Genomic DNA, 13,456 nt, shown 5'->3' with positions numbered 1-13,456 from the left:
TAAATATCTATTCCTCATTACACTCTTTAATCCACCAAGGCATTTACTCGCTTCTCTCAATCTACATTCTACCTCCACCTTCACTCCACCTTTTCCTGCTACACTTGCACCCAAGTATCTAAAACTATCCACTTCCTCCAGTCGCTCTCCTTTAATGTTCACTTCCAGTCTACTGCCACTTTCACCCCTTGTACATCTCATCACCTTACTTTTACCCACATTTTTCTTTAGCTTTCTTCTATCACATACTCTCCCAAACTCTGCCACCAGCTTCCTCAATCCCTCCTCCGACCCTGCCACAAGCGCAGTGTCGTCCGCAAACAACAGCTGACTCACCTCCCACTTTTCTCCATTTTCTTTAACCATCTCCAATCCCTGACCCACTACCCTAGCATTCACCTCTCGCACCACCCCATCCATGTATATGTTGAACAGCCAGGGCGACATAACGCATCCTTGACGAAGTCCCACCTTTACTTCAAACCACTCACTCTCTCCATTTCTAATCCTGACACAAACACTACTACTCTCATAAAAACTCTTGACAGCTCCGAGAAGCTTTCCTCCTACCCCATAAATCTGCATAACCTCCCACAGTGCCTTTCTTTCTACCCTATCATAAGCCTTTTCCAGATCCATAAAAGCTAACTGTACAAAAAAAAAAATATATATATAATATATATATATATATATGTATATATATATATATATATATATATATATATATATATATATATATATATATAATAAATAGATAAATAAATAAAATAAAATAAAACGATCCCCGGGACGCTGAGTGTGGTTCTATAAGGGACTACACTGATTATAAGGGCAGCTTCCATTCTGAAGATCCCTCTCGTTCTACCGTGAATAAATCCAAGAAAGCCTCCAGTAGGGTCTATCTTAACCCATTAAACTCCGATGACAAGATGTCTTTTCATTTGGTCAAATAAAACAAAAAATCATAAAACACCAAAAATATGACGTCCGTCCTCCTTGCTTCGCTCGCGAGCGAAGCGAGGAGGACTGACGTCATATTTTTCTGGTGTTTGATCAAACATTTTGGTGTTTTATGATTTTTTGTTTTATTTGACCAAATGACAAGACATCTTGTCATCGGAGTTTAATGGGTTAACCCTAAGTACCGTGTAGCAAGGCATAAACGTATCTAAATCTGTCTCCCAACAGAACGAGCACCTCAGGAGCACAAGGTAGAGTGAGAACCAGTAGATGTGGTAAGAGGACTAAGTAGGAGGGTCAGGCATAGCTAACGTGGTTCAACGAGGCAGGGGGCCACGAGATATCAGGACCCAACCCTACCATCAGGAAATGCATCTGAAGAGGGCTACAGCTGGTAGCCGAAATATAAAAGTCAAACGTCCTCCCAATTTTTAGACTACTCCGACTGTAGGTCCTCACTGTGATATATATATATATATATATATATATATATATATATATATATATATATATATATATATATGTATATATATATATATATATATATATATATATATATATATATATATATATATATGATGTAAGCGGAATAGGAAACACAGGAGTCTTAGTCTTGAGTTTATTCCTGACTAGTTTCGCAGGTATGCTTTTTCAAAGGAATATGTGTACAAACGGGCTGTGGGCATTATATACATGGGGTGGACCTCACCACCTCCCCGAGTTACCATAGTTGGTGACGAATGTGAACATCACATTGTGGCTAGCGTAACAATGAATAATTTTTTTTTTTACGATAATAACAAAGAAATTATTAATAGAAAATGTAACAATAGTAATGATAACAATGAAGAAAAATATTTAAATAATAATAGTAACAATAATAATAACAAAAATTATAATAACAATACAGTAGAAGTAATAATAATAATAATGAAAATAATAACAATAAAATGAAAGTATTGTTATTATCATTTTTGTTATTATTATTGTTACTATTATTATTTAAATATTTTTCTTCATTACTATTGTTACATTTTCTATTAATAATTTCTTTGTTATTATTGTAAAAAAAAAAAAAAAAAAAAAAATCTTCATTGTTACGCTAGCCACAATGTGATGTCCACATTCGTCACCAACTATGGTAACTCGGGGAGGTGGTGAGGTCCACCCCATGTATATAATGCCCACAGCCCGTTTGTACACATATTCCTTTGAAAAAGCATACCTGCGAAACTAGTCAGGAATAAACTCAAGACCAAGACTCCTGTGTTTCCTATTCCGCTTACATCAACCTGTCAGAATGTCTCAACATATATATATATATATATATATATATATATATATATATATATATATATATATATATATATATATATATACACATATATTGGAGAGAGAGGGGAAGCACCATTACCTCCATGGTTGCACAGGAGAGAATGGAAAAAAGGAGATGAGATGATACCGAGGGGGGAGCCCTGCTGAGACCACCTTAGTGTGCAAGAAACTGTTCCGAGGAGACGTAATACAAAAGACAAAAGCAGAAATAAAAGCAGACAAAAGGAGAGATCGAGTGCAGGGGTGTGTGTATGCAACACCAAAACCCACAACCGTCAATACAAAATACTACGGTACCATGGAAAAGAGCAAACACAAAGAACAAGAATCAAGTGTTTTGTGGACACATCAGCTCCACGACTTGACATAGAAAAAGGAGGAATACCTGAAGTGTTATGGACAAGACGGGGAGGCAGGGACCACGCCATTGCATGGGAGGACCATAGCATAACCTGGGGCCAACACAGCTAGCTGCTGCAATTATAGAGGACAACATAGCTAGCCTCAGTATGAAAGGATAACACAAACCAATGCTGCAGTTGTAGAAGACAAACACAGCTACCCCCCAGGTGAGGAGGACAACAAAGCTAGTTGCAATTCTAGAGGAACACTACTAGTCCCAGTTACATAGGACGACACAGCTAGCTGCAATATTAGAGAGCAACATAAAGCAATGCTGCAATTGTAGAGGACAAAACAGCTGGGTGCAATTAAAGAGGACATCACCGCAATTGTAGAGAAACCATAGGACGCTCTATGCATAATGCCTAAAAGGTGAACGCACTTGGAATTGTAGAAACCGTGCGTAGTGCATACACGAAAGAAGGAATAACTAGATTGTTAAAAGAAAAAAAGCTTATTGAGTTTCCCAGGATATTTGATACCAGCCGAGATTTTTCAAGGATGCCTAACCTGACACGGTTAGTGTGAATGAGATCACTTCAGCGGTGTCAATAAATATTTATTGATTGACCTCCTCGAATGGCTCCAGGGGTGTGGTAAACTATATCACACATACGCATACACACGTGGTGAAAAGGAATATGATTTGATCTCTTTACAGGTTAGCCCAATGCCAGTTTAAATGAAGTTCTTAAAGGATTTGCTGGCTGTCGAAAAACGGATGATCGAACTGAACGTCTCGGAGACTGTCGATAGAGTCTAGCCTCCCCGACCTATAAGAGAAAAAATAACTTAGTATAAACATAAATGTAGAAATGAATAAGTAGACAATAATTCATGATTAAACAAAATTGCAATTTTCGTTTGCATTGTGTCATTTGAGGTCCTTGCCCATTAGTGTCTATATATATATATATATATATATATATATATATATATATACATATATATATATGTGCACACACACACACACGCGCGCGCACGCACACACACACGCACACACACAAAAGAAACAATATAAATTTGATATATCTAGACTTTGCAAAAGCTTTTGATACCGTCCCCCACGAAAGACTACTTACTAAATTAACTTCATACGGAGTAAGTGGTAGCCTATTATTAAGTTGGACTAGAAATTGGTTGAATGATCGGAAACAGAGATTTGTTTTAAACGGAAAAACTTCTAGATGGAAAAATGTTACGAGTGGAGTTCCTCAGGGTTCCGTTCTTGGACCACTTCTATTCATAGTATATATAAATGATATAGACCACGGACTAAAATCTATTGTCTCCAATAGATGATACAAAAATGTGCGGAATGGCAAATGATCACTTAAATCAATTAGATATTCAAGAATATTTAGATCAATTACAGCAATGGTCTGAAAAGTGGCTAATGAGATTTAACACAAATACTGTAAATGCAAGGTTATGCTCATAGGCAAAAATAACAGTAAGTACGATTACAAGTTATTTAGAAATTTGTTTCAATCTCTGCAACACGATGATACCATTCTAACTAAATGTGAACTGACGGTACTCTGATTCATCGGATTGTTTGAGAAAAGTGAGACTACTCCTTCAAATGGCAACACCCTAAGCAGGTCGACAGATGGTCAGTTAAAAGAGTTAGAGCGTGAGGAGGTAGACCAGGAGCAGGGTCTTCATATAAGTCAGTTTGCTTTGGAAAAGAAACTGCTTATATGACATGTGCTGCAATGAAGTCAGGAGGTGTGATAATGCCTTCAACGATTTCATTCACCTGGTCGATGGAGGAGGAGTTTCTCGAGACCAAGGACGGGGCTTTCGGTGGAGAGGGTCAGGCCGATGGAGGCGATGGCAGTCACCATCAGCGACCCCGTCATCTCCAGGATCTAAAACAGAAGTCACCATTAAGACGAGGACTTAACCCCCCCCCTGCCCTCTCTCTCTCTATCTCTATCTATCTATCTCTGATAAGTAGAATCGATGAAATTCCGTAAACGTATGATGCCAGAACACGGTTGTCTTTGATATTTTAAGGAACTTGTTTCCTGAGTTCTTTAAGGCCTCCGGTTGATATAGGATAGGTGTTCCCAAATATTAGTCGGAGAACTTACAAAGGATACCTACGACGACTCTGATTGAAGCAAAGCGCATGGTTTATACACCACAAGAATATAGCGTTGTATCAAGCATTGCTACTTTTCTCACCTGGACGCCTGTAGGCAGGTCAGCTGTAACCCCCTTGACTAATGCTTTCCATTCCATTCTGTTTTGATGTATGTCTTTTATTTTCCTGATTTTTTCTCTTCCTTTTGAGTTATTTACTTAATCTGACCCTCTCATCGTTTTATAAGTCTGCCGGTTCGCCTTTTGGTCTTTGGTTTCCAACTGTTCATTGTTTTTGTGTCCCTGGAGTCTGACACCATAAGTACGCTGATACTCTTTTATTACTGTTATTATTTACCTAACTTTGCTCGAGTAAAAAATGCATCGTCTTGCATGAGGAACTACATAGATGGCCACTAAAGTGAAAAACCTGGAAGATCCTTACCTTGTTCGTGGTAGAGAAGTAGAGAACCTTCTTGGTGTTATAGAGCATGAGCGTCTGGATGGACAGCGAAGTGAGGAACATGGAGTACGTGAGGCGACTCAAGGGCTGCCATCCAGGGTAAGACAGGAACGAGTTCACCGATCCTGTAGGATCCAAAGACGTCAGTGAAAAAAAAAAAAAAAAAAAATTGGCCCGTGCAAACAAGGTCCTCAGGGTCAGAGTTCTTTAGGGCACGGGTCTCAAGCTCTCTGTTCATTGCATCACCACGCCATAAATTGTTCTATACATAAATGACAAATGCATTAACCCATTCAACTCCGATGACAAGATGTCTTGTCATTTGGTCAAATAAAACAAAAAATCATAAAACACCAAAATGTTTGATCAAACACCAGAAAAATATGACGTCAATCCTCGCTTCGCTGCGAGCGAAGCGAGGATTGACGTCATATTTTTCTGGTGTTTGATCAAACATTTTGGTGTTTTATGATTTTTTGTTTTATTTGACCAAATGACAAGACATCTTGTCATCGGAGTTGAATGGGTTAATCATTTACTCTCCTACCTCCATATCCTGTGTGGCAGGCGATGATGATCCACGCGAGGGCCAAAGCCCAGACTGTGCGGTGGAAGCCCCCGTAGAAGAACTGTGTCATGACGTCGAACTGCATCGGGTTTGTCAGGACATTGTAACTCCACATTCCGAACACAACACCCGCACCCACGAACGTCGAAGCAGTCCAGCCTACTACAACTTGCCACTGGCGGAGGAAAGAAAAAGAGACACCGAGATAAACAGTGAAAATATTGAAGAAAAAATCTAACTCATGTTGGCCGAGCAGATTGGAGAGTCGCTACTTTAGGGAAAGTTCGGGAGTAGAGGCAGTTTGACATAGTTCGTAGTAATCAAGAGTGTCACGTGGGTCACGTGACGTTGCTTGGAGAATGTCAGCGCGGACGTTTCGTCCACCGCTGACCACGTGTTTCAACCCGAGATGGAGCTTGGAGCTTGGAGCTGGTCGGCGCGCTCAGCACCTGACCTGCGTGAGGTCATGCTTACCTTCCAGGCCTACCAAATATACGAGGTTATTGCTGCTGCTGTGCGCATGCGCAGATCGCCACCACCCACTCTCCCTCACCCTCCCGGATGTACAAGAGGGAAGGGCATGGAGATGGACGAGGGGGTCCGCCCGCTCGCCGTTAAGGGCGGACCCCCCTCCCCCCCATCCCCTCCCAGTCCACGGAGGGAGGGCACCAGGACGCAGGAGATCACGAGCAGTTAGAGCCGTAGGAGACTTCACGGCCGCTCGCCGTTAAGGGCGGACGCCCCCCCTCCCCTCCCAGTTCTGCAGAGGGAGGGCACTCGCCTGAAGGAGACGAAGGAAGAGACGTGCGCCCGTCCGCCAAGGAGAAGGACATAGGGGACTCGTCGGGAAGGAGATCACGAGGAGACGTGCGCCCGTCCGCCAAGGAGGACACAAGGGACTCGTCGGAGAAGGAATTGACGCTCGAGGAGAATTCATCCTCGCGCCCGCAGTGCGAGGAGTGGTTTGTGTATCCATTTCGTTCTTATATATATAGTGAATAGGCCGTGTTAGATATCACACAGGTGTTATTACTATTTATATTTGTGTTCAGATTAGTTAGTGCTCTGTGTTGATATCCAATAAAAACACGTGTTAGTGTTACCTTGGTGTTTCTTTTCTCTCTCGCCCATTTCTCAATAATACCGAGTATATGCCTTATTAGAATCCCCCTGACAAAGAGCATCAAACTACATTAAGTTTCCTGCTTAAAGAACCTCTGCAACAAGTCATTGCCCTAGCCCTCCCCGAGTGGGGTAGTTTGTGACGCTAAACCCAACCATGAGCATCCACACATGACCTAACTACGCAACACTGTCGAAGGGAGAAAGAGAAGAGATTAAGGAAGATTGTGAAATGAAAATACAAAAAACTATGTGGGTGAGGCAAAACAGAATATACATAATAAGCTACACGAGAGGCTGGATAGTAGAGAAGGGGAGACAAACCCTGAGTGACCAGGTAGAGAGACAGTTGGGAAGGGTGTTCTGGTTATCAAAAAGATGAAAGGTGGAGACCAAGATCTATTGACAAGTGAGGAGAAGGTGGTAAGAAGGAAGGAGAATGTCGAAAAGTTGATGAATAGAGAAAACGTGAGGTAGAGGAAATTGGAAAATGCGGAGGTATTGAATCAAGAAGTGCGAGTGGTAAGGCAGTAGGCCCAGACAGCATACAAGTGGAAGCATGGAGAAACTTAGGAGAGATGGCAGCGACATAGTAAACCAGAAGAAATTATACCGTACACTTTGGAAAAAAAAACAGGATTTTTTTCCAAACCTGTGACATTTGTAAAGGTCTAAGATATGTGAGTCATACAATGAAGGCATGGGGAAGAGTATTAAAAGCCAAGCTAAGAGAGGTAAGGTTTAGTGGGAATCAAACACGTTACTTTCCTTGAGAATGTTGATAAAGCAGTTAGAAGGCCGAGAATTACGATGTGATTGTCGACCTGAAAAAAAGGCTATTGACAGGGCGCCAAGAGATTTGTGGTGTAGTATAAGGAGGTCAGGAGTGGTAGTGAAGTATATGATGGCAGTTATGGACATGCATGACGAAGTCTGCTGCAGGAATGAATGAATAAAATGCTCAAAATGGAAATGAAGGTAATACTAAGGATCGACTGAGTCCTTTTTTGTATGTGCTGGTACTGGACATACTGACAGATGAGATGAAGGAAGAGACTGCATGGACAACGCTATTTGTGAACGATTGTACTTACTGGCCGCATGACAAACTTCCTTTTGCTGATCTTGAAGAGAAAGTATCCGGTCCACATCCCCACGAGGTAAGGCCCAGCACGGCACCAGGTCATGTTGTACACGAACAAGGAGTAGTCCGAATACTTGTTCATCCTGTAGAAGACTAGACTCAGAACCAAGGGGAGGGAGGGAGGGAGGGGAAAGAAAGGTGGGGAGGAGTAGAACAGATTGATAGAATATTGGACTGATTACGCTGCAGCACAAGAGCTGTGCTCGTAGGATCCCGTCCCCGCGTTTGTACATATCAAATCTGACTTTAGATTCCCCTACTATGTTATTTAACTCCACAATCCCTTCGTCTAAATTGTTCCATGAATAATTCTGTGAGCGGAAAAATGCGTGTGTATATACGTAATTCAATATACAGAAGAGCTACACCATGGAGGTTCCATATCTGCCTTCATGGACCAAACTATACTGGGTGTATGTGCTTTACGTGTGGGTTGGTGGCTACTCACGGACTTCCGAGGAGCTTCGTGGGAAGGTAGTCATTGACTACCGTCAGGATAGCAGGAGTCAGGACCGACGCCAGCGTGGCCAAGTAAAGCAGCAGCCGGCCTGTGGGAGAGGAAGAAAGACAAAAGAATTTTCTCATGATCATGGCATCTCCTGCGCCAGATGAATATATGGTGACATCCTACGAATTCCTAGTACTCCCTCGTTCCACTCCCAGGCGAGTAGAAACACTGCTCTTCAGGCTACGTCTCGAGGACTGTTGCCTCTGGCAACTTAACCCTCGTAGCACCGATGAAGAAATCCGGTGCAACTACTGCCGTCTTTCGAATACAGACCTCGTGCACTATCTGTGTGACTGCCCCGCCACCTCTTTCCTCAGAAGGGGACCACCCACGACACCTGAAGGACTTGTGAGCCGTCTCTGCCGCCTTCAAAGCTAATATAAGCTCCGTCAGCTAATACAGTGGGAACCGCTACTCTAATTCCAAACTGCAGTACCTCTCTGCCATAGTATCTACATCTGTCACCGTACATATACTCAACTATCTAAGAAGATTTCCTTTGTATCTTAGTGGTATTTTGTGTGTTTTTGTAATAAACAATAACAAATACGCCTGCCACACGTGCTCAAATGCAGCCTGTGAGAGTGGTGTCTTTCACGTCCAATTTCTTGTAGGCTGTGGACACTCAGGTACCGGGGAGTCTCCCAAACGGGACAATGGACGGAATTCCAATGACGTCTTTTGGTCTGTGGACCCTTAGAGGACCGCGGACTCTCCCAAATGTGACAATAGACGGAAAACTAATAGTAGTTAGTGGATGTTTAGCGATTCATTTCAGTATTGAGATAATCTCGAGGAGACTCGAGAACAGCAAATAATAAGAATGGGAAAGGGACTACGTCAGCCAGAAATGGTGACGAAATTGGAGATTCTGAAAACCAGGGCATTATTTTTATAATAACATTATTATTATTATTAATGTTATTATCATCATCGTTATTGTTATCATTACGGTAATTCAGAGGTAATTCACATGTGCTTGTATCTTTGGGGATAAAATCGCAACAGAGATGTGATCATGCAGGTAGTAAAGGAAATGTTTAAGATGAACAGTAGAAGAAATTATCAGCATTCTTCCTTGAACTGATATTTTAACCCATTCAATTCCGATGACAAGATGTCTTGTCATTTGGTCAAATAAAACAAAAAATCATAAAACACCAAAATGTTTGATCAAACACCAGAAAAATATGACGTCCGTCCTCGCTTCGCTCGCAGCGAAGCGAGGACGGACGTCATATTTTTCTGGTGTTTGATCAAACTTAAAGCCTAAACATTGAATAATGGTCCGTGACTCTGGTCCGTATAAGTGTCAGTAGAGTCCCTGAGGTATTTACTGCATAAGATTAATAAATCAACGTTCCAAATGAGTTTTTGGGAACTGAGAATACGCTAAGGTTGCATGCAGACTTACCTAAAATGATAGAAAATAGATGTAAGAATAGATTAGTCAAATACTACCCTTCCACCTCTTACTATGTTATACTTGATATTGTCACTGTCGTTGCAAGTACAGCCTGAATGAAATTGCTTAGGAACATAAGAATGAAGGAGACTTCAAGAAACTATAAGGTCGTAGTTCCATTACCGTCTATCAACCCCATCCAGATAGTTATCTAAAGTCTTGAAAAACAACTCATAGTATCATATCTCACTACATGACTACTAAGTCTATTTCATCCAATAACCAATATGTTGGTAAACTAGTTGTTGCCTATTTCTTTTACATATAACATGACTAAAAGATAATTAATCTAGAAATATATGGAGTGCATGACCCTCACGACCGTTGACATAGTTCGTGGGTCACTGTTAATGTTCCGAGCGCGCTCCGAATACTTTCCCATTTTTTTGTCCAATGAAGAACGAAGAAGAAATATAAGACACCAAGTTTCAACTCGCATAGCACTCACGTCACAATGCTCGTGCGAGCGCGCTTCGCGCGAAACCCACTGCGAGGGAATAAGTAAGTAAAAGGCATAACTCACCTTGGGATGGGAAGAAGTGGAGTGGGAGGAAGAGGAGAGGGGCCACTACGTAGAGCTGAGTGTCCACTGACGTATACCAACACTGTCCAATACACTGCTCCCATAAAAAGAAACATTATATGTATATATATATATATATATATATATATATATATATATATATATATATATATATATATATATATACATACAGTGAGTCCCAAAGATATATATTTTTGGTGTATTTCGAATCTGTTGGTCTGCGTTATCAGTTGTTTGTGGAAAATGGAGGCCATTAATTTGGTGTTTAGTCTTTTCCCTATTCTAGTCCCCCTATGTCTTCGCAAATGTTCCACCTGATGACCACCATCTTCCAGATACGACTGATAACACGGACTAATGGATTTGTCAAAGTTATGAAATATTTCCCATGGTACATCTTTGGGGTTCCTTGTTTCACCTAGACAGCTGAGGTTTCTGTTTTCTTGTTAATATTCGCCAAGTCCTTATGGAAACAACATGTGAGGACTGAGCCTTTAATAGCACGACGTTTTGCTTATCACAGCTTTATTAAGTACCGCAAAGGAAACGTGGACTGGAAGTGAAGCGTTTATTCCTGACGTTTCGCCTATTGACTTTCTCAAAGGAATGAGCATACTGGATACGTGCAGAGTTTATATACATGCTTTGCGGCTCAAGGGGGTATGCGAGCGTAGAACGTTGTGTTCCGATACTGCCTGGCATGAAGGCCGTAAGTACAAATTGTACCACAATTTCGACTTTGCTCTGCAACTACCTGGACGACAGGACAATAAGAATAAAGTTGCGGGGCTGTCTGTCCCAACCTTTTGTGCCGAGGGCTGGAGTACCGCAAGGGTCAATCCTTGCCCTCACTCTGTACAATTTATATACGAATGACCTGCCAGAGCCAGCTTATCCACGCAACCGAGCTCTAACTCTTTCGTATGCGGACGACACTAACCACATTAGCAGACAAAAAACGCTGCAGGGAGCGTTACACGTAATGCAAAACATCCTAGACGGGGCACACGCGTAGGAGCAACAGTGGCGCATTAAGACCAACGCGTCGAAATGCAAAGCTGTATACTTCTGCTGCAAGCGAACCAACAGAACAATCACAAACACTCCTCTTAAAATAAACAACACAAACGTCCCAGTGAAAGACCATGCCTGTGTGCTGGGTAGCACATTTGATGGTGGCCTTACCTGGACCCCACACTTCCGCAAACAGGGAGCAAAGGCTAGGGCTGTACTGGGAAGGCTAGGACGCTTCAAAACTGCAACACAGACCACCAAACGTCGATTGTAGTCTAGCCCTTGTCAGACCGATTCTGTGCCAATCCCCGGGACTAAGCCAGCTGACATGTTCCACTAATAACTACGACCATCAGAAGGTTCAGAATGCCGCTGTCAAGTTCATCACGGGTTCGCGATGGAGCGACTTTAGAACCACTGAGTCTCTACACCGAATTTCCAACATCCGTCCACTCAACCAACACAAACACAAACTTCACTCAAGACACCTAGAAAAACTGCACGACAGACACAAACACCTGATACAACACATTACACCTAGACCACACCGTACAGACTATCTGTCAGCTGCGCCCGTCCCACGTGCGGTGTACACGATAAGACATGTATAACTGTACTTATCAATAATGCACCCCTTCACCAGCTTTGACTGCTGATAGCAATAATGATAATAATAATAATAATGATAATGATAGTAATAATAATAGTAATAATAATAATAGTAATAATAATAATAGTAATAATAATGATAATAATAATAATAATAATAATAATAATAATAATAATAATAATAATAATAATAATAATAATAATAATGATAATAATAATAATAATAATAATAATAATAATTAATAATAATAATAATAATAATAATAATAATAAATGATAGTAATAATAATGATAATAATAATAATAATAATAATAATAATAATAATAAATAATAATAATAATTAATAATAATATAATAATAATAATAATAATAATCTAATATGTATAATATAAAAAATAATAATACATGATTCATAATAATAATAATATTTTTAATAATAATGATAATAATAATAAATTATTTCCAATTTCTCTTTTCCCTAAGACTAAGCCTAATAAATTTTCTAACTCTGTTGGATGAGGATAAGAAGAATAGATATTCCCACGTAACCTCACGGTTAATACACACAACCACTCCGATGACAAAACTAAAAAAATCCACAAAATCATAAGTGAAAAAGAAAATGACTTATTTTTCCTTTTCGCTCGCTAACATCCAAACATTTTCTAACTCATTTGGATGAAAGAAGAAAATAGAATAAATACTCACTAACAATCAATCCCCTTCGCCAAAAGCCCTCTTGTTCTATCTTTTCATTTTCTTACAGACATTCTTCCTTCCCCTCCCACAAAAACCAATCCCGCGCAAGCAAGCGGGTGGTCTTATCTAGCAAATCGCATTCCTTTGAGAAAGTCAATAGACGAAACGTCAGGAATAAACGTTTCACTTCCAGTCCATGTTTCCTTCGCCGTGTTTATGCTATTTGTTCACATGAATTTTTATTTTTATTAAGTACTTTATCGTGTACTTAATAAAACTGTAACAATCGAAACGTCGTACTAATAAAGGCTCTGTCTTCACATGGTTTTTCTTTTGATAGACATATTGGCAACTGTCAGTTACACACAAGTTACAGTGAGCAAGTTATAGTGTCTCCTTAAGCTCCGCCCCCTTTCACTACTGCAAACACCTGAACCTGACCCGTGTCGTGTTTCTCTGCACATTTCTTATTTATTTATTAATTATTATTATTATTATTATTATTCTTTTTATTTGTCTTGGGTTGACTTC

At 40.5% G+C, this 13,456-nt stretch overlaps 1 protein-coding gene across 1 annotated transcript in view; it reads right to left on the bottom strand.

The window, feature by feature from the left end:
- Nucleotides 1-2,354: 2,354 nt before the first annotated feature.
- The window catches only part of LOC143032001 (nose resistant to fluoxetine protein 6-like), a 33,649-nt gene continuing 22,547 nt past the window's right edge, over nt 2,355-13,456 (bottom strand). Inside the window, exons 11-17 of the mRNA XM_076196444.1 lie at nt 10,582-10,675; nt 8,534-8,633; nt 8,036-8,168; nt 5,799-5,994; nt 5,234-5,376; nt 4,460-4,571; nt 2,355-3,470 (exon numbers count right to left, since the gene is read on the bottom strand). Coding sequence (XP_076052559.1) covers nt 3,457-3,470; nt 4,460-4,571; nt 5,234-5,376; nt 5,799-5,994; nt 8,036-8,168; nt 8,534-8,633; nt 10,582-10,675 — 792 coding nt within the window. The 3' untranslated portion in view covers nt 2,355-3,456. The remainder of the gene's footprint in view (nt 3,471-4,459; nt 4,572-5,233; nt 5,377-5,798; nt 5,995-8,035; nt 8,169-8,533; nt 8,634-10,581; nt 10,676-13,456) is intronic.

The sequence above is a fragment of the Oratosquilla oratoria genome, chromosome 12 (assembly GCF_046742065.1).
Source record: "Oratosquilla oratoria isolate Oo_2021 chromosome 12, ASM4674206v1, whole genome shotgun sequence".
In the NCBI taxonomy this organism is placed as follows: domain Eukaryota; kingdom Metazoa; phylum Arthropoda; class Malacostraca; order Stomatopoda; family Squillidae; genus Oratosquilla; species Oratosquilla oratoria.
Note: the sequence above shows the minus strand (reverse complement) of the source record. Positions and strands in the feature narration are given on the sequence as shown.